Source organism: Melospiza georgiana, chromosome Z (assembly GCF_028018845.1).
Source record: "Melospiza georgiana isolate bMelGeo1 chromosome Z, bMelGeo1.pri, whole genome shotgun sequence".
Classification (NCBI taxonomy): Eukaryota; Metazoa; Chordata; class Aves; order Passeriformes; family Passerellidae; genus Melospiza; species Melospiza georgiana.
Window position 1 is genome coordinate 38,363,959 of NC_080465.1, and position 19,386 is coordinate 38,383,344.

The 19,386-nt window shown below is 40.2% G+C and overlaps 1 protein-coding gene across 3 annotated transcripts in view; it reads right to left on the minus strand.

Annotated features, from left to right (window-relative positions):
- The window catches only part of RIC1 (RIC1 homolog, RAB6A GEF complex partner 1), a 44,690-nt gene extending 43,905 nt beyond the window's left edge, over nucleotides 1–785 (minus strand). For all 3 annotated transcript variants that reach the window (XM_058043942.1, XM_058043941.1, XM_058043945.1), the window contains exon 1: nucleotides 437–785. In XM_058043942.1, coding sequence (XP_057899925.1) covers nucleotides 437–577 — 141 coding nt within the window. In that variant the 5' untranslated portion in view covers nucleotides 578–785. The remainder of the gene's footprint in view (nucleotides 1–436) is intronic.
- Between the last annotated feature and the right edge of the window lie 18,601 nt (nucleotides 786–19,386).

The window sequence follows — 19,386 nt, forward strand, 5'->3', positions numbered from 1 at the left end:
ATAGCGTTTGTTCCATGTTTTACAAAGAATGTTTCATATGTTCTACATTCATATGTTCGTTTATATAAAACACAGAAAACACAAAGGTGAAAGACATGAAACATATAGGCAAAAAACCCTACACTGCTACAAACACTCTTTATATTAAGTACAAGCTGAATGTACAGTCTCAAAAAGAAAAGTTGCTTGGAAGTCTTATTTTTTAGCAGAAACCAGTGTTAACTGTAACCAGACTGGCGTTGCATATTTTCTTAAGACTATACTGCTATCACTAAACACCGTGGATAACCCCTCAGCTTCACAAATACCTATGAATATCCTGTGAAGTTAGCACCAAATCTTACAACCGTTTCTGGAAGAAAAAAAATTAGCAGACGACAGGTCTTTTCAGCTGGTAGAGCAGCGTCCGAGAGCTTATAAAACGATGGATACTTACTCTGCAGTACCAGATGCTTAGCTGCGATGGGAACAAAACGGCGAAGAAAGCTCTCTGGGGATCCGTCTGGATGTGAAGCGGTCGCTCCAGGGACTCCAGAGGACACAAGAGCCTCTTGGGCCAGCCGCTGAGGAAATACATGGCTGAAGATTTCCAGAGGAGCTGGCGCTCAGCCTGCTCTAGCCTAGGCGGGGGATCAGCGGGGGCATCAGCGGGAGGACAGATACAGCGTCCGCGGCAAGCCACGCATAATCACCGGCACACCGATGGGACCCCTGGGCTCAGCACCACTGGGGACGGGGGGTGAGACCGCCCCGGCGCGGGGACGAGAGAGCGCCGCAGCCGCCGGGGCCGGAGGCGGACGCGGGCTGGGCAAGGGCCGGGCGGCCTGCGGGACGCGGCGGCGAGGGGGACGCGGCCGGGCAGTCACTGCTCCGAGCAGGCGCCGGGTCGCTGCGGCGGCGGCAGCGGCGGCTCCACCCTCCCGGGGGTGTCTCGCCCACCCGCGCTCCGGATCGGTGTCGTCGCCGTCGCCGAGGCCCCCGCCGCCATCTCCTCCCCCTTCCGCTTCCGCTCCTCTTCCTCCTCCTCCTTCTTCCGCTCCTCCTCTTTCTTCCGCTCCTCCCCCTCCGTCCTCTCGTTCCCTTGCTTTTCCTTTTCCTCCTCCTCTTCTTTCTACCCCTGCTTCTTCTCCTTCTTCTTCTCCCCCTCCTCTCCCTCCTCCCCCTCCCCTCGCTCCGGTGTCCGAGGCCCCGAGGGGCGGTGGCGGCGCGGGGGGCGGGCCCGGGGAGGGCCCGAGCAAGCGGAAGTGACGTCATGGAGCGGCCGCGTCACCGCTCCGGGCGGAAAAGGCGTGACTGGCGCTGGGGCTGAGGGGCTGCGCGCGAGTGCGGGCCGGGAAGGGAGGGGGCAGAGAGCCGGAGCCAGGGGTGGCAGGATAAGGAGAAGTGTGTTCAAACTTAAAGAGAGTGGCTTTGGCGTAGACCTGGGGAGGAAGTTATTTGCTGTGAGGGTGATGAGGCTCTGGCGCAGGTTGCCCCGCGAGGCTGTGGATGCTCCGTCCCTGGAAGCGTTCAAGGCCAGGCTGTATGGGGGTCTGAGCGACCTGGCCTCGTGGCAGGGGGCTAGGAACTAGATGACCTTTGAAGTTGTTTCCTACCTAGCCGTTCTATGGTTCTGTGATGAAATCCATCTGGGACAGCCTTGCGAGTGTCCGGTGTGAACGTTGCCTCTGAGGTGGTTTTGGGGACAAGGATGAGCGCAGGGCACAGTTGCTCACACACTGAGTGTGCTGCATCTTGGGTTTGGCTTCAGGCTTCTGACAGGTGCTACCACAAACTTCTCTGTCAGCTGATTTGTTGGACTGAACATCCACACTGTGTTATTTTTACCCGAGACCTGTTTGTTAATCTTGTTTCCATCATTGCACAGATGGTTTTATTCACACACTGTGGAGAGAGCAGGAGCATGGGGTATGAAGAATGGAAACTAGGGAGCTGTAGCTTTAGAGGTAGTAAATGAGGCTTGTTAGTCTTTTTCTATAACTGGAAAATAAAAGGGAATAGAAGAGAACTAAAGGTAAGATCTCTTTGCCATTGCAGGGGCAGTGCCTCTGTTGGTAAGAAATGGCTATGGGTAGAAATAATCAGAAGAGTTTTATGAACCAGTCCCCTGGCACTGCCTGTTAGAGGAGTTTGTCTGGACTGAGCTGTCTGGTAGCTAGTCTTACTGCACAAATTTCCCAGTGCTCTTCAAAGAACATAGGTTATCTGCACACCTAGGGCCTTCCCTCTCCCTGCAGCTTTCTGGTTACACTACCATATGAATTTTTGTTACCATCTGAATACCATTTTCCAGCTGAAGTATTTTCATCTGAACACAAGCACAAAAAGAGAAGGGAGTTAAGAGGACACATATATTAGAATCCTAACAAAGCCATAATATAACTTGGAAAAAAATAGTAATAATGGAACAAAATACCCAGATGTTTCATACCTTTGGCTTTTAACTGGGCTAGTTGGAAATGCCTTAAAATCAAATTTAGCACTCTCAAATATATGCAAACCAGTGCTTTATGCTACAAATAGCCTCCTTGCTTTAGTCTTTTCTCTGAATCTTTTCGATCTGTGTTTTTGACTGCTAGCCTTTTAAATTAGGAAATAGAAGTTATGTTAGGAGTGTGGCATCATCTCATTTTACTGTCTCTCCTGTTCCTCAGGTTATGAAATAAATGGTACAAAATACACACTGAAGAATAGTTCCAACTATAGAATCATCCTTCTGGATTACTTGCATTTAGAGCCAAGTTCATTTTACTTGAAAGTAAGGAGAGATTTGTCAAAGAAATTCCATTAAGCAGTTAGTAAGAGACCTGCATGTTCCTTGTTTGTAGCTTCCTTAGTTAATGCTGCAGCATCCTAAGATGGCTGTGTAAGAAGCAAACATACTTCAGATCGTGCTGCTCAGGCTGTGTACCAAGACCAGCATTAATGAAGAAAGCAGCTACTGCTTTTAATAGCCACTACATGGTAGGATTTTGTGGTGACTGTACAAAAACTACAGGTTTTTGGGAAAAGTTGAGACTGAAGCCTTTGCAATTTTTGGATTGCTGCTACTGTTCTTTTCTCTGTGGAGAGACACGAGAAACATATTTGAAGTTAGAAATAATGAAGATTGCTGTATGTTGTTAAAAGTGTGACTACTGAAATCCTCACACCAATAATACAATTGTGATCCAAAGTATGTAATGGTTTTGGTACTTTTTTGTAGACTGAATCAAAAACAAATGTAGATGCCTAGGATGGTAAAACAGCAGTGATCAACTTTTTCTAATGATAGTCTGTTTGTAGTTGGCTAGAAAAGCATTTCTGAGTGTTGCAGAATGGGAGTGTAACTCATAATACTCAAGGATGCGAAAGTTGTGTGGAAATTAAATGTGTGCAGTGGGCCAAGCTCAGAGAGTTTCTTGTACAGCTCTGGCAGTGGATGCCAAGGCACAATTACAGGAGATAGTGGCAACAATAGGATAACAAAGCTCAAGAGAATTGTGAAAGCCCCTTACACACAAAGGTCAGCTTGTCAGTTGTCATCAACTTCACCAAGTTGAAAATAAGTCTTGATTGCAGCTGCCTATTTAGTGACAGTCATGTGGTTTTGGAAACCACACTCCTGAGATGGTTGTGTCCTGGCAAGGAAGAGCTCATTCAGAGCTGTGGGAACATGCAGGGACATTGAAATGTCATTAGTTTGGATATTAGCAGGCTAGTGAAAGGAAGGAGGAGATACTGCTGGTGACAAAGCAGGTCTGGAATAAAAATGTTGGATGAGGATAGCTGTTCTGTGTAGTTGCTTCTGTTAAGATGTGCAGGTGTTCCCCTGAGCTGTCCCTTAGATTGTGCAGCTAGCTCTCACCTAATGTGTCTGCAGCTCTTGCATGAGCAGTAACAGTATTAGTTCCTGCATGTTAAATTTAAAAAGAACAATTACTCCTCCCCCTGCTTTTGTCACTGCTAGCAATATAGGTCAGAGTAAAAGAAGAAAACTCAGAAAGACTGAGGCACCATCAGAGTCAGTGTCATAAAGTTTTTGCCATGCTGCTTACACATGCAGGCATTGTGTCATATAAAACACAGTAAGTGTGTGACAATGAGTGAGCATCTGTGTTATGTACATAAAAATGTCTTCATTTAGTCATCTTCACTTAAACTGGTTGTGGAACAAACGAGTCTTTTACCTTGCAGATTTCTGCTGATGGAATGTGAAGATTGCCATAGATTAACCTGTTGTTTAGACTGCCCATGTTGTTAGTCATCCACTGATCCACTAAATGGACATTTACATTGAAAACAGTTCCAGATGAACCGGATGAGGTAGGACAAATATTCAAACCATTTTCCCACAGACCATCCACAGAGGTGTTCTCAGAGGGTGAGTTGTAATGGTTGTTATCACCCTTAAAGATGAAATCTAAAGTATAATAATAATAATATCAGAAATTTAAAAAAAACCCAACACTCCAAAACCAACCCAGTAAAAGGGAAGTGATTTCTTGTAACACCACAAGAAAATCTTGCATAGTTTAAAAGTAAAAGGAAGAAAAGCAAACAAACAGTGGGTTAGATGCTAAGGCTAGTCAGTAGCAATTAGTAAAGAGGAAAGTCACTGTGATTATTTCAGACAATTTCTGAAATCAGCTGAGAGAGCTGGAAGGAGTATTCCTGTGAAGAGACTGCTTGGAAGAAGGGGAAGAAGTTTATTATATTGTTACTACTCAATGCAGCAATTGAGTAGTAATTTGTGCTTAGGTACAGTGGATGACCTGAAGTACTGGGACAAAAACCTATAATTCTGGTGCAGAATACAGTACAGTTCTTAATCCTAATGTTTAGATTTACTTTCTGACAATTTTTCAAAGTTGTTTACTATATCCAGCTACATTTAAATACAGTAAAAAGCTAATTTTGAGCTGAGGAAGTGCAACTAATAAAATCAATTAGAGAAATTCTAGCTGATTTTTCTAGCAGTCACTCACAAATGGTCACAAATTTATTTACCTTTTGATAATTTATAAAGTAATGCAATTAATAGTGATTGGTTTGAGATCATTCTCTGATTATATGTAATATGCTGCCATCCATTTTATAGTGTATTTTGTACACATCACACAGTACCATTTCAGTTTTTGACTGAACAATTTATGTCACCAGCAGTATAAAACAGTAGCACTAGAACCCACTTTCCTGAGTTTTTCAGCAGTGTGTTGCAGCAATGTTTTGGTTTGGGTTTTTTTTTTTGCAGTGGATAAACCAAACAACTGACAAAGTTGTATTCTAAATTTCTTAAATGTATATAGTATTGAAAAGTGGCTTTCACCAAGCATTCAAGAGCCCAAAGCTAAAATTTTCAAGCTTACTAGTGAATTTTAGAGTGGGTAAAGTTATGGTTGTGATTTAGTTAGGTTAGAAATCAAATAAATTTGGGCTCAAAATACTTTCTTTTGTTTACTTATCTCTGAGAAAATAGAATAGGAAATCATGACAGAGCTTGGTCCATGCATTAACAACCATACCAATATATAAAGCCAGACAAAAAGGGAGACAAGTATTTCAAAGTTTTTGAATGCCAAAACCATGGTCTATCAGATTTAACATACCTAGCACAATATTTGCAGAAAATCTGGGTTCTTCAGATTATTTAGCCCTGAGGAATTCAGTTTGGTTTTCATAACTGCTGTAAGTTCAGTGGAGGGTATTTAAAAAAAAAAAAAAGTCTTCTGCATCAGTAAAAATATCCCTAGAAATACAGTCTGTTCTTTCAGACTTTATTATCTGGGTTTCAGTGACTGGTGAATATGCTCTTGGTTTCGTGAATAGCTTACCACTGAAGTATTTGCTTTGTGTACACAATTACTTTGCCAAAAGCCATTGTGGTTTCTGAACTGCGTTCCTTTAATATTTGATGCTTGGAAGATGAAACATCCAGAATCGCAGATCATTTTTGAAATCTCAGCTTTAGAAAATAATTAAATTCTTTCAGATTGTGGAACACACTGCTGCCTCCTGTGCAAAGCACCGACGTAATGAACTGCAGGTCATTTAATTGCATTAGGTCACTGCTGCTCAATAAAGAGTCTGTATATAAACTATATATGACTTTGCAAGAGGAAAAAGGGATTGTAGAAGGAGCTAACTGACTCGGGTGTGCATTTACTAACATAATTTTCACTATGAACCAGTGCCGGAAAGACATTTTATATTCACTGTAAATAAACTGGCCGAAGAACCATTCAAGCTGCTGTGTGTAGAAGGAAATTAATGAAACTTTTTTGGGGTGATAACTGCGTGTTTTTACCAGGTAACACCACCTACATGAACTACAGGCTGCACAGTAGGGTTAGAGTGTGTTAGATCGATATGGGAGTAGCAGACAAAAGAGTTGGAGAGGTAGTAGCTCTTGCATATGGAAGCGTTGGTAGATAGGATGGCCTAGACTTGCCATGTATTATACGTTTAAATTACTATTTTTACTAGGTGTTTCTGAAATTTTGTGAACATCTGCTTTATTGTATAATCTGTATAATCTGAAATTCAAAGGAAGTGCATTTGAATTATATTGCTATACATAATATAGCCATACATGTTATCTGTGACGCATGTGTAATACCTGTAATAGATCATGCCTCAACTCTGCTGATGAATTTGAATGTTTTTGGTCTGAAGGTGAACAGTAAAGGACAACAGATGCTGGAGGCAGGAGTCTGATCTGCCGGTCTGTTGAACATCCTTTGCAGCTTGGATCACAGTCTATATCCAAGAGGCAGGGCCCTGACTTTCAGGTGACAGGATGTAAAACACATCCACAGATTTCCTCTTGAGGAGATATAAGGAACAAGTGAAAACAAGAAAGAAAACACTGGGATTTTCTTATATAATCTTTGTGGATCTTAACCTTGTCTTCTATGTCTCCTCGTTGTAGGCACTTATTTGGTCTGAGATGTCTATTAAATAATCTCTAAAAGTATGTTAAGATGCCAGTGTTTAGCAATGCCTTCTGCAGGCTTTTTTCTTGGTGGTTAGAGAGAGATGTAGTAGCTCCACTCTGTCTTGATTATGTGTTTGTAGTGGTTGAGCAGGTTCTTTTTAAATATTTTCCTAGCTGAGCATCAGCTGAACTTTGGAATTTTATTCCCAAGCTGCATGGAAAAATACACAGAGTGCTGTAAGTGATTCATGAAATGGCACACAAATTACATGCTTGTTTCAAGAGCCTGGTTTCTTATTAGTTTTTGTGTTACAACCATATAGAGTTCTGAGCAACAGGAATTCCAACTCCCCTCTGCCTTTCCCCTACAAGCTTATTTCTGTCTGTACTGACCTGGCTGTTTAAAAAAAAAAAAAAGTGATCAATTCAGCTTTTAGTTCTTTGTGAACAATGATTACACTGAAAAAAAATCAACTTTTTTTTAAAGGTCTTTTGTCCCTTTCAGCTAAGTTGATACTGAAATAGAACTGTCCAAACTTCCCTAGAATACAGCTGTGAATACAATGGAAATTGACAGTGTCGCAGAAGGCACCATATTTTGAGCTGTTTCCTGTAGAAGTCCAATGTAAAAGAAATTATATACAATTCTTTTTTTACCTATTTGTTAATAATCTATGTATTGTGGCTTAAAGTACTTTCCAGTTGCAGGACAGAAATTGGAAATAATTCCTGTCTTGGTAAATTGCATAAAAATTGATTGCTCGTTCCAAATCATCATTGATTAAATAGTAACCCTTTCAGTGCAAAAATATCATCACATAAAATAGAGCCTTTTCATTACTGTATTTATTAGTAAATTGCTCTCATTCCTGACTCTGCCCTGCACATTACGCAAATATGTTTTCTAATTAGGAGGCTCAGAACAATGAGGACAGTAACAAGCCAAGAGTTCTGTCTTCTAGTCTGAGACTGTGCAGGGACATCTTTGTGGTCTCTAGGATATCATCAAAGTCTTTGTTGCTAAAACCTTACTAAGAATGTGTGCATCACCACACCTAAGTGTGTAAATTATTTAAGGAGACAGATTGGAAGCTTGTGTCAAGCAGAAGCTCATACTTCAGCAGAAACTGGAGATCTGAAGTAGCAAAAGATGTGACATCAGGACTAGCTGAAAATACACACAGAAAATGTGAATGCTGTTAGTTATATTCTTAGATAGACCTGACAAATATTCAATAACCTAGCTTAAGAATAAAACCATTAAATAAGAATGCACTTGAAAAATTATAGAAAGTTGGTTGACTTTATCCACATTTAGAAAAATTTTTAGGTATTCTGTAGCCTGTTCAGAGGTGTGATGTTGGCAAGTCAACACTGTGTGGAGCTCTAGAGCTTGTTCTTCAGTAGATTTAAATTTGCATCAAACAGCGAAGCGAAAGGAGAAGTGCTACATGAACTTCTGCTTTTAGGCTATACTGCAGTAATCACGTTTTTTCAGTCACTGAATCATGCCAACCTTTTAGCAGTTCCTTGACAGAGTTAAATAGATATTTTCCTAATTGTAATCAAAGCTCTCGTTTTTTATTAAATAATAAAAAAAAGAGGAGCATTTCAGCTTTTGTAGACCATACCCACAAAAATATGAAGTGGGAAGCAAACTGGCTGACATGCTGGAAGAAGAAAATACAATTCTGTACACCAAAGCTTACTAGTTTTGAAAACTGTTAATTTATCATTGGATGCCATTTTTTCAGTGTGGATACTGCTGACTTGGCTTATTTATTTATGACTTCGCTTATTACTTCGTTATAGTAAATAAATAAGAACATGCAGAAAACTTCCCATTATTCATCTCTTTAGGCATCATACAATGAAACATAGCCCCAGTTGTTCTCAAATAATCCTGGGGAATGCAAGTCTTGGAGTGACTGGATTACAGTCTTATTAAGAGTATCTACCAGATTTTATTAAGAATACTATACTGCCATATTAAGTGTTATTTTTCTCTTTTACTTATTTAGGACAGGGAAAAATTTTGACCAACCCTCACTATGTTGAAATTATCTCTGTGATGGAAATGTAGATGGATATGTAGATGCAGGCAGGAAGATGTTTAGTCAGATGACTCATTTAGCAAGCAGGTGCTTTGAGTGCCTTGGCAACTCACATTGGCTTCCGTAGTATGTAAATAGATTCAACTGTTTAGCTGCACTTTTTTGTGTGACATACTGTACTGATAAGAGGTTCATATTTATAAGTTAAAAATCACTGAAACATACTTCTAATGCACTGCTAATATCAGCTTTTAAACACTTTTTTAGTCACTGATGTTTTGCCCTGACAAATGCCAGCTCAATATTACTTTACTGATAGTAATAAGAACATTATTTTGTCAGTAAGCTCAAAGTGGTCTTGTCACATGAACATAGTGGGCTGTTTTCACCTTTTGATGTCAACAAGGGCAAAAAGAAATGATTAAAGGCATCAGAACTGCAGGCTGCTGAGTAGGATATGACAAAGGGTTAAATTCATTGAAAAGAAATGTGAAAAAATATTGTACATGACGTGAAAAGAACTGCAAAGGTGAATGTACCTTTGACATATGTGAGAGAAGACCTGTATATATGTTGATCAATCAGAGAGGAGGAACCCTTCATGCTTATGTGAGTTCAGATCTGTTTGAATGGGAGACACAGAATGAAGAGATGAGGGGGAAACATTGGAAAATCTGTCAAACTCAGTGATATGAGCAAGGACTGGTGTTCACTGTCCTTTCCAGTATAAGACCTAGGAAGTATCCAGTGAAATTTACATTTGGTTAGGTACTAAATAAGCAGAAGGGCGAATTCGATGTGTTCACTTCTTGAGTAGGCTGTTCCATTGCAGGTATGTGTTTTCTCACCATTTTATGATTTTTTCCCAAAATCAGTTCATCAGCCGGTATGTATTGTTACTTGGAAAGGATGAACAAGATTGCCTAAAGGTTAAAAATCATAATGCCCAGAATGAAAATCACTGTCATTCCTGTGTTGCCTCCATTTGGAATGCACATAATTCACAAGCATTCCCCAGTATTAAATGGGGTAAAACTTTAACCCTTCAATCACAGTATACAATGATCTTCCTTCAGCTTTACTCAGGCAACACATTTCAAAAGGGCATGTTTTATTCTTTGATAGAGTATCCATTTTGAAACCTTGTACAAATAGAATTCTAGTTAATCTCTGTTGACATTAAAAAAGCAGAACCTCAGTGACTCACCAATTACAAATTATTTTTAATGGATTGATTTGCAAATTTTTTTTTTTTTGTTTAATTTCCTCTAAAGGACATCTGAGAGCTTATAAGAAAGCATACAGGCAAAACTGCTCTTGCAACCTTGCTTTATCAGCTGGAAGAATTTACCAACTTGCAAAGTTTGTAAGCAAGCACAGGACATTGATAACTGAAGTCAGTAGAAAAATTAGGTTTATAGATCCAGTCCTGCAACAGTTTTGGAGCTGCTGTTGAACGTAGATCCTTGTGACAACTCAGCACACCTCAGGATTTAGCTTTGTGTAAGCATGGGAAAAGTGGGTATGCCATTGATATTCAAAATCTGAAGAAATGCTGTATTTAAAAGAAGTCTTGTCTTGAATCAGGTGACATGTGAGACTTTTATGTAGTCCTTGAAATATTGAGATTTCATTCCTTCTTTCTTCTACTCCCACTAAGAAGTAAATTTCAAAGTAATATTCCTCTTGCTGAGGCAGCAAACTAAAATTCCCACGTTACAGGCAGAGTCCTGTGCTTTGCTGTAAAGGTCTCAAGAGAAATTTCAGAATGTGACATGCAAATTAGAATTAAGGAGCTGAAAACTCAGCTTCTGCTGGTAGAATAATGGAGGTGCAGTAATACTGGTTTTTGCACAAGAAGAGAACATTATAATTTCAATATTGACAAACCCAGTGAAAATACTAGCCATCTGGTGTTTCAAGATGTAAATGACAGGTAAAACAGAAACCTCTCTCATGTTGATAGCACTGTTTGGCCTCTTTGACCAGGGCTAGGTGTCACTAAAAATGTAGGAACGCCAGAACTAGATTCCAAAGTTCTCTTGTTACAAAGTACATACTAGCATGCACACATTGCTGCTAGTGCACAGCAAATATTCTTAAAACAGGAAAAAACACAGCAAGAATTTTTTTAAGTAGAAGAAGGATAACCAGATTTCTCAGTGATATTGTTGTTTTCCGTCACTGTTTCTATGATAAGCGACTTGAGCTGTATTTCTCATAGCATACAGAAACAGCCCTCGCATGCCTACAACATCCATGTACAGAGCACAGTGCTTGGGCATCAGACAGCTTCTCTGGTTGTATTTAAAATTCTGACTTGAAATGGCATCTTAGTCAAACAGCATAAAATATTCAGATCTCTGTATTAGTAAAATAAAGTCTTTAGAGACTTACTAGCAAGAAAGGGATTATTTGAAACATCAGCCAGACAGTGGTGCTCTGACTTGGTGCTAGTTATATATGTAAAAATGTTAACAAATACATTGTCTTCTTCTTTTTTTTTTTTTCTTGTGGCTATTGGCACATACTGCTCAAAAATTTAAAATATGAAATATGCAGAGGAAGGCAGCAGGAGAGGAGAAGGACCAGACAGCAAATCGGACTAAAAACCATTAGAGTAGCATACAAAAAACCTTTACTAATTTAACTATCATATTCCTGATTAAAGATACCCATTAGAATCCTTTGGCTGTTTGAGGCACACAGTATGCCAGCACAGCACTTAAATAACTGCATATCAGCACAGTTTGCTTAGCTATTTAACTATTTTCTTTTCACATCCTCAGGGCTGCTTTAGTAAAACTTGTTTCAGATTTTTAGCAGTGTATTCCCTGTTGGATTGGTGGAGGTGATGCAGGAAAGTATCAGTTATTTTTGTCATTTTCTTTTTTTTAATAGTGCTTGCTTTGTTCTTGCATTTTGCAGTTTGTTTTCTTTTCCTTAGTCGGTGAGGCCTTGTCTGAACATGATTATTCCGTAAAGGCAGAACTGCTGCAAAGAAGATCTCTAGCACTTGCTATTGCATTATCAGCCCCACCAATCTTTTGGTCTGCTGACTTGTGAGAAGCAGCAAAATTGCAAAGTCACACTATGTGTCTGTCAGAAGCAGATGTCAGATGACATTTCCTTAAATATAACCAAGTTTCTTTTGAAAAAGAGAGAATAGGTCACTAAAGCATGTAACCAATCCTCCTAACTTGAGATAAGATCTGTCAGCAGCATTGTGGTCAGTTCAGCAGAACTTAGCGGTAAGAGAAGCTGGGACAAGGTTTTTTCCTTGATTAAAACTTTCAAAAAAAAATATCTTGAGTCGGTGCAGGGATCATGTCAGCTAAACTTCTGCTCAGAGTTTTCCAAAGCTCTGCTGAGATCTCAAACAGTTCTGAATTTCACAAGGAAAGAAGTAGTGCTGCCATGCAATGAAGAATTTACTGACTTAACTTTTGTTTACAGACTTTTAGATGTAAGTATGAATAAATATATTTGAGCATATGGGTTTCTTTATTGCAAAAGAAACTCCAAGCCCTTTAATATTTAAAAATGGCAATATGCAGGGCAGTGACTAAAGACTACAGTTAATGGAGAAGGAATATGATTACTCCAGAAGTGTCTGCTTGAAAAACAGGACTTATAGGAGTCATCCTACTCTAACACAAAGATGATTGCTATTAAAACTAGGAATAATGAACACAAGATATGTTATAGAAGGCAATGGACTCCTCCTTGTTGTGTGGCTATGTCTAACAGAAGGCTTTAGCTACCCTGGCCAGACTCACTGGTGACCCCAGCAGTGCATCCTGTGCCCATGGGCCCACAAACCCCCTTTAAGTTCATGTCAGGCACCCAAGCATTGCCTGAGCCAAGCTGTAGGTAGGTCTGTGCCCATCTCTGGCATCCCAACTTGCTGCTTTTCCTGACTGGGCCATTGGTGCATGCTGTTGTAGATTGTCCTGTGTCCAGACGTGGCTGGCTGTGCCCAGCCAGGACTCCTGGGTGGGTTTTGAACTTGACTCAATCACCTTGACTGAAAAGGGGTTGTTTAGAGATGTGTTACCAACCTTTGTCCTGCTTAACCTTGGTGTCAAGCCTTGCTGGGGAGGATGTGGTGCTGAGGTTGCCCTCTGTTCCTGGCTCATAGCCCCTCATGGGGCAACCCTGTTCTTGAAGCTCACTGACAGTTTACCTTGCAAGGATTGTAAAACTAGTTACATGAAGATTGTAATGAAACTTCAGAGATGTGACACTTATTTCTTTGATCTCCTTCCGTCTGCTTTTATTAAGGTACATACTTACCTTCTCCATCCATAAAATACATTTGGAAAACATTTCTAGATTCTCAGATAGGAGATATTGCTGCTTCACTTAAGAAACACGGAGTCAGCTAATTAAATCCCTTTCTAAGGAAATTCTTACTTCTTGTGAAATAGATCAGATGACAAATAGCAAGATTCAGTACAAAAAGTAGTCCTTTCTCATGTCTTCTTAGGAGAACTCACACCAAAGACAGAAAATGGGGCCAAACCTTATTGCTTCTGAAAGCAGTCATCTGAGTTCTCAATGTAATTACTCTCTCTTTTTCAGAAACATAGTCAGCTACTTTCCTGCTACTTTTACCTGCAACTGTTTCCCAAATTTCAAATAAATATAGTAATGTGATGGTAGGCTGTATGGCCTGCTCTTGGGCAGATGCTTAATGAAAGCAGACTGGGTTTTTAGGGTAAAGTGACTATTAGGCAAATGTCTCTAGGCCAGCTGTGTCAAGTCGGCAACTTTACATAAGCTACCAGTAATATAACTGATTCCTTTATTAGGAGCCTTGTATCACCATAGCCAGTTTTCCAAGAAACATTGTTTTTCCCTAGAATGTTTAAAGTTCAGAATTGATGAGTCAGGCTAGTTTCAGCATTCTGCAATAGCAAAAGCAGTGTGCACCCTCTCCTCCGTCCATTGCTGGTGAGTTGTTCAAATAGGGTATTGTTCAAGCTGGGTATTGTCCACTCTAGGACAGAGTGGGCAATACCCAATACAGAGCATTCTGCTGCAGTACCTGAGGCATATTAGTTAACGAACAAAGCTCAAAACATGCATATCAACAAAAGAGGCATGACTTGTATCAATACCTAGCACACAGCAGATGCATAGATAATGACCTTTGACTGGAGAATATTCTTGGCCTTTTCTCCATGGTCCTGGGATCCTGTCTGTCTGGTTGATTTTTGTAATCACTTCCTATCATTCTTCACAACTTTCCATATTTGAGTCAAGAAACTTTTAGCTTCTACCTATGAGCAATTCTCCTGTCAGGCCAAATTCACAACTAAACTGGTTTTAGACAATAACCAGTCACCTTGAAGCACTAGCAGTGTTACATTATCCTAGTGCACGGTATGGCTTCCAGAACAGTGATGTCTGCAGTATTAGAGATCAGACAGTCGGCAGTGACTATCTGTGAGCAGAGTTGGTCTGTGCCCTGAACTGGCTTCCACAGTATGTCTTGTTCAAGTCTGCCTTGGCTGAAGGAAAGAAAATGCTTCCCAGCCTTGGACTGTTTTCACCCATCTTTTTGCAGTCTCGTATTGGAATATGATCCCAATATTACCAGGTAGATTGTGCCCTGGCTCGTCTGACCCTTGCTGCTGGGCCAAAGGCTACAACTGTGGTGTTTCACCTCAGAGATACTTTTGGCTGGCTGGATGTTGCAGCTGGGCACTGAAACAAACCCAGGCTTGTAGAAACTCAGTTTACCTCAGGTGGAAGGCTTCAGACTAGGGTGAAGAGGAAAAGGAGACGGATTCTGCCGGAGGGTTAATATCCAGAGTTTTATTCCATGGTCACAGACGTCTGAATCTTAGGTAACAGCTCCAACAGAATACCAAGCACATGGTCCTGGCTCAATTTAAGCCCAGGAACAGGGGAAGGGGAAGGGACAGGTGAGCACCAACCAGGTGGGAGGAGGAGGGTGTCAGGGGACAAGGGACACCTAGACAGGCCAATGACCCCAGGCCTGAAGGGCATCCTTTGAACTTGACCAACCACACGAGGCCTTGCTGGAATGTTAAGCCTGATTGAAAGAACTCACTCAGCAAGGGGGTGAGGGGGAAGGGAGAGAGGTATTGCCACACCTGGGAAGGGACTGGGAAGTAAAACAGGAAATTGCAACACACTGCAACAGTCTCAGATACAATTGTACAACTCAGCATTGTGGAAATCCTGGGAGTACCCAACCCAGCTTCCTCCAGTGGAGGTTCTAGGAGGACAGGGGCTCTAACCTTCTGTCCTCTTGCAGCAGTTGACAAAAGCAGTTTTAGTTTTGGAAAACTGAACATCTCTTTGGAAAAGAAGTTTGAGACTTTTTATAAAGGACACAAACAGTTCTTCATACACTCTAAGATAGTGGCAATTAAAACAATGGAGTGACTAGTCTCTTCTGAAGTTAAACCTATATTAAGAGAAGAATGTATGGGACAGTAGAAGTCATTCCAAGTCACAACATATACTAATTTTCATCCGTCTCTGTGAAATTTCATTTAAGTAAGCTTCACAGATGGGAATTCACCAGATTCTTCATCTCTTAGGTTTGGTGAATTAGATTCTGTGCCTGGTTTTGAGCATTTAACTAGACCAGAAGTAGGCTCTAACCCCTGACATCTTCCCCAGAATCTCAGCAAGGTCTACTCTCTTGCATTTTACTTCACAACTCTTTAGGAGCGTAAAGTACATGCATGGCAAACATAGAGAAAATCAAAGACTTTGCTTGGAGGTGTAAAATGTTGCTTCTGCTCTATAAATTTTTCAGAAAGCTGTCTTGCTTTCTCAGTTTTCTTACCAGTCTGAGGGAGATCTGTGCACTAGGACTGCAATATTTTGGGGTTGTACAGAAGCGTGGCTCAGCAGTTATAAGTTATATGAACTGGGAAGTTCTTTGAACTCACAGTGCTTCATCTGACTTTATTATTTTCACAAACATTCTGTGTCCCTCTTGAAAAATAAAAAAGTTGACCTTCTCCTGTTCCCTATTCTCACCAACAGCTTCTCCTTTCTTAGTGACTTTCTCAAGTTTATACATCTATTCACTGATACTAGCCTCTGTTTCATCTGGTTTGCATAGTTAAGACTGACAATTATCTATTTTACTTCTGTAAGGATTATGTTCATCATATCACCTGAAAAAGGTTAATTTCCTACACAAATACTGTTGTCCAGTAGCACAGAAATCCTCTTGCTAGCAATGTTGTGATTAGAACGCTGAATTTCTGACTAGATAGGTTCCTCCCCTCACCAGTGAAAGCACCACCTTCACCAGCAAAGACTCAGGTAATCATCTCACCCTACTGCCTGAAAAACACCTGTAAGGAATGAGCTTAAGCCCACTGTGCAAATTTCTACTGCATCATTCTTTATGTAAAGTAGTTTCTAACACAGACTTTGCATAGAAGATGTTTCACTTCTCACTTGGAAAAGCCCATTAAGGAAATGTGCTTGTGAGTAAATAAACATTAGCTGCTGAAAATTGCATTGAAAATAAACCCAGAAGTGAACTCAGTAGTTCATTAAAGTCAGCTTTTAACAATATTTGTACAGTGCACTTACCTGTTTCAGCTACTTTTTACCGTATGGCTGTGTATTGAGTTTGAGTGAAATATTAACAAGCACTGGCTATAAAAAAGTATTACACAGCATGCTTGACATATGGTGAGGAGAACCAGGATATCTTGTTGAACCACATCGTAGTCATTGATCTAAGGCTATACTTTAAGGTCACGTGTTCATCAGAGTAAAAGAAAAATCAGATAATTACAAAGGATGTGGAAGGTAATTTGAGAAACAAGTTTACAGTCAAAGGTCACTTTGGGTTAGAAGGGACTTTTAAGATTGCTTAGTTGATCCCCATCCCCACAGAAGGAAAAGACAAGTTAGACTTATTCCTGTAACAGTGACCCTCACTGTATAGAGGTGGTTTATAAAACCTATCTCTGTAACTATTTTGTGGAGTAGGTAAGTATCGGTTTTGGTGGTAAACTGTATGGTTCTGTCAGATGAAAGAAATTCTCTAAGAAAAGATGACTGCAGTATTTCTTAAGAAAGAATAGGGGTTTCTTGATGTCCAAAATTCTAAAAGGCGTTTCCAATTGCTCCCATAGTCAGAATCAGCTGCTGGTTTTCTAGGATGCAGACTTAAGTCTTCTAAGGCATTTCAATTGGCTATTAGAATATCTCTTCTGCTTCAGTCTTCTTCCAGAGATGTTAACCTTCTTGATGTTAGCAGTTGCTTTCAGACATGTCTGTGGTAATGGGAATCAAGAAAATAGGAGTTTAGGCTGCTGCCAGTATGAAAGTGAACTTGGTACAAACAGCTAATCTTATTCTGCTCTATGCTCTTAATCATAGATCAAGCTGCAGTTCACAGCTACTGAAAATGTTGTGGTTGTAGAAAAGCTGAAATAAACCTACTGTAAGCCCTTAAAATCTCTGGTCGATAGCAGAGGTGAGGAATTAACAGAAAGACTAATCACCCTGTTTGCCATTTGCTCCTGTGCTAAAATGGCATGTACCTCACTCATACACAGTAAAGCAGGTCAGTGGATTGGAAAAGTAGATTTTCCTTAGCCATACCAGAAAAATTCAATACTGACAACAAACTCTCTACTTGCTTGTGAAAAATGGTCATCATTAAAGTTCAGTGAGCTATGTTTTAGGTGACTATAAACCACTGAATAGATTCTTTGCACAGGTTTTCACAAACATTCCACCGACTTCAGTTGAATCCCTACCTTTTTCCAGTACACTAAGATGCTATTGCTTATGGCATGCACCTAGTTGAGAAAAATGTATGGAGATGAATAGAGGCAGTATATATCAGAAAGGGTAACAGTATCTTATTATGCAAGGTATCCTCTCTGCCGTTCAAAAATGTCAGATGACAGTACAATTAAGTCAAACTTTAAAAATACCAAATAGTTTTATGGTCTAACAACATCATGACTCACGGTCAAGTTCAAAACTATTAAAAAAAACCAAAAACACCACCACCAAACAGACAAAAACCCCCAACAACCCAGATTTTTTAAAAAACTCAACAAACAAACAAAACAACAACAACAAAAACCACAGAGAGAATACCGCAGACAAACAGAACACAAACGCTTCAAACATTTTGCAGGCAGTGTGTATGTGAGAACTCACTTCAGCTGTTTGGGGATAACAGCATTAAAACAGTAGGTGAAGCAGAAAGAACAGAGACTCATCATGTCACACGTGTATCATATGCTCAGTGGTTTACAGTAAAAGACAAGTCTTGCATGAATTCATAGACATATATAACTGCCAAGCTGCTGACAAGGTAACTTACACATACTCAGATGTGACAGTCAGCTTCATAAGCATCCAGCAAGAGCTGGTGAAAATAGAAACTCATGAGCCAAAATGCTTTTCTAGGTATTCTTATAGTTATTGCAGTAAACAGTGCTATTGTTCCATTCATAATGAAATAGAGTGGATAGGTCGTAGGAGTGTTGTGGAAAGCTGAGCTGCCTCTGCCTAGGGATGCCAGGTGAAACCTTTCAGTGTACAATCCAGTAAGAGGGAAAGCAGGGCAGTGTTTGCCTTGCCTGAAAAATGGGCAGGAAATGCTACCCACACTTGTTCTTTGCTGCTTACACCAAGGCAGCATTTACTCACCAGTATAAAGTAATGACAAGATGACTTTCATTTCAGCAAGGAACAATGATAATCACTAATTGCAAAGACTGCAGTGTAGTATTTATGTCCATCCACATAAATTCATTTTTATTACTTCGATTTCATTTTCGTGAGGAAAAAATAAACAGAAAAATGCAAAATTAACTCTTTCCAGGAACACAGTGGGTTAGATTTCATCACGGCTGACAGAAGAGCAAGGGCTCATAGTTCCCAGCAGAGTACAAATCTGGAACAGAGAGAAATTGCTTGACCTTATGTACTGACCCTTAAATATTGCTAAATGGTGCTAGCCAGGGCAGTTCCCAAGCTGCTATTCCATATTAAGTTAACCAATGCTTTAAGAAGCTGCCTCTGATTCTCTGACATGTGCCAGATTTGCCATGTCAGCAAGGACATAGGACATCGCAAGCCTAGTGTGGATTTGTCTCAGCTGAATCCAGTGGCTACAAATGAGTAATTAAATGTGCAATACATAGATATTAAATTACAGATGATGTCAGAGAGAGATTAGTTTTTCTCCTCCCAAGTAAAATCAATGGCAGTCTTGCTTTTTAAAACCACATACCCTGGTGAAGCAAGAGAGGGTCTGATGTTCTGGTCTCATAGCAGCACTGTAGGTCCACTTTTTGCTGGAATAAATAGCTGCAAAGTGACACTGGAGAAGCAGTTTCCATCCAAATTCAGAGCAAGTGCTATGCAAAAACTTCTATCAGT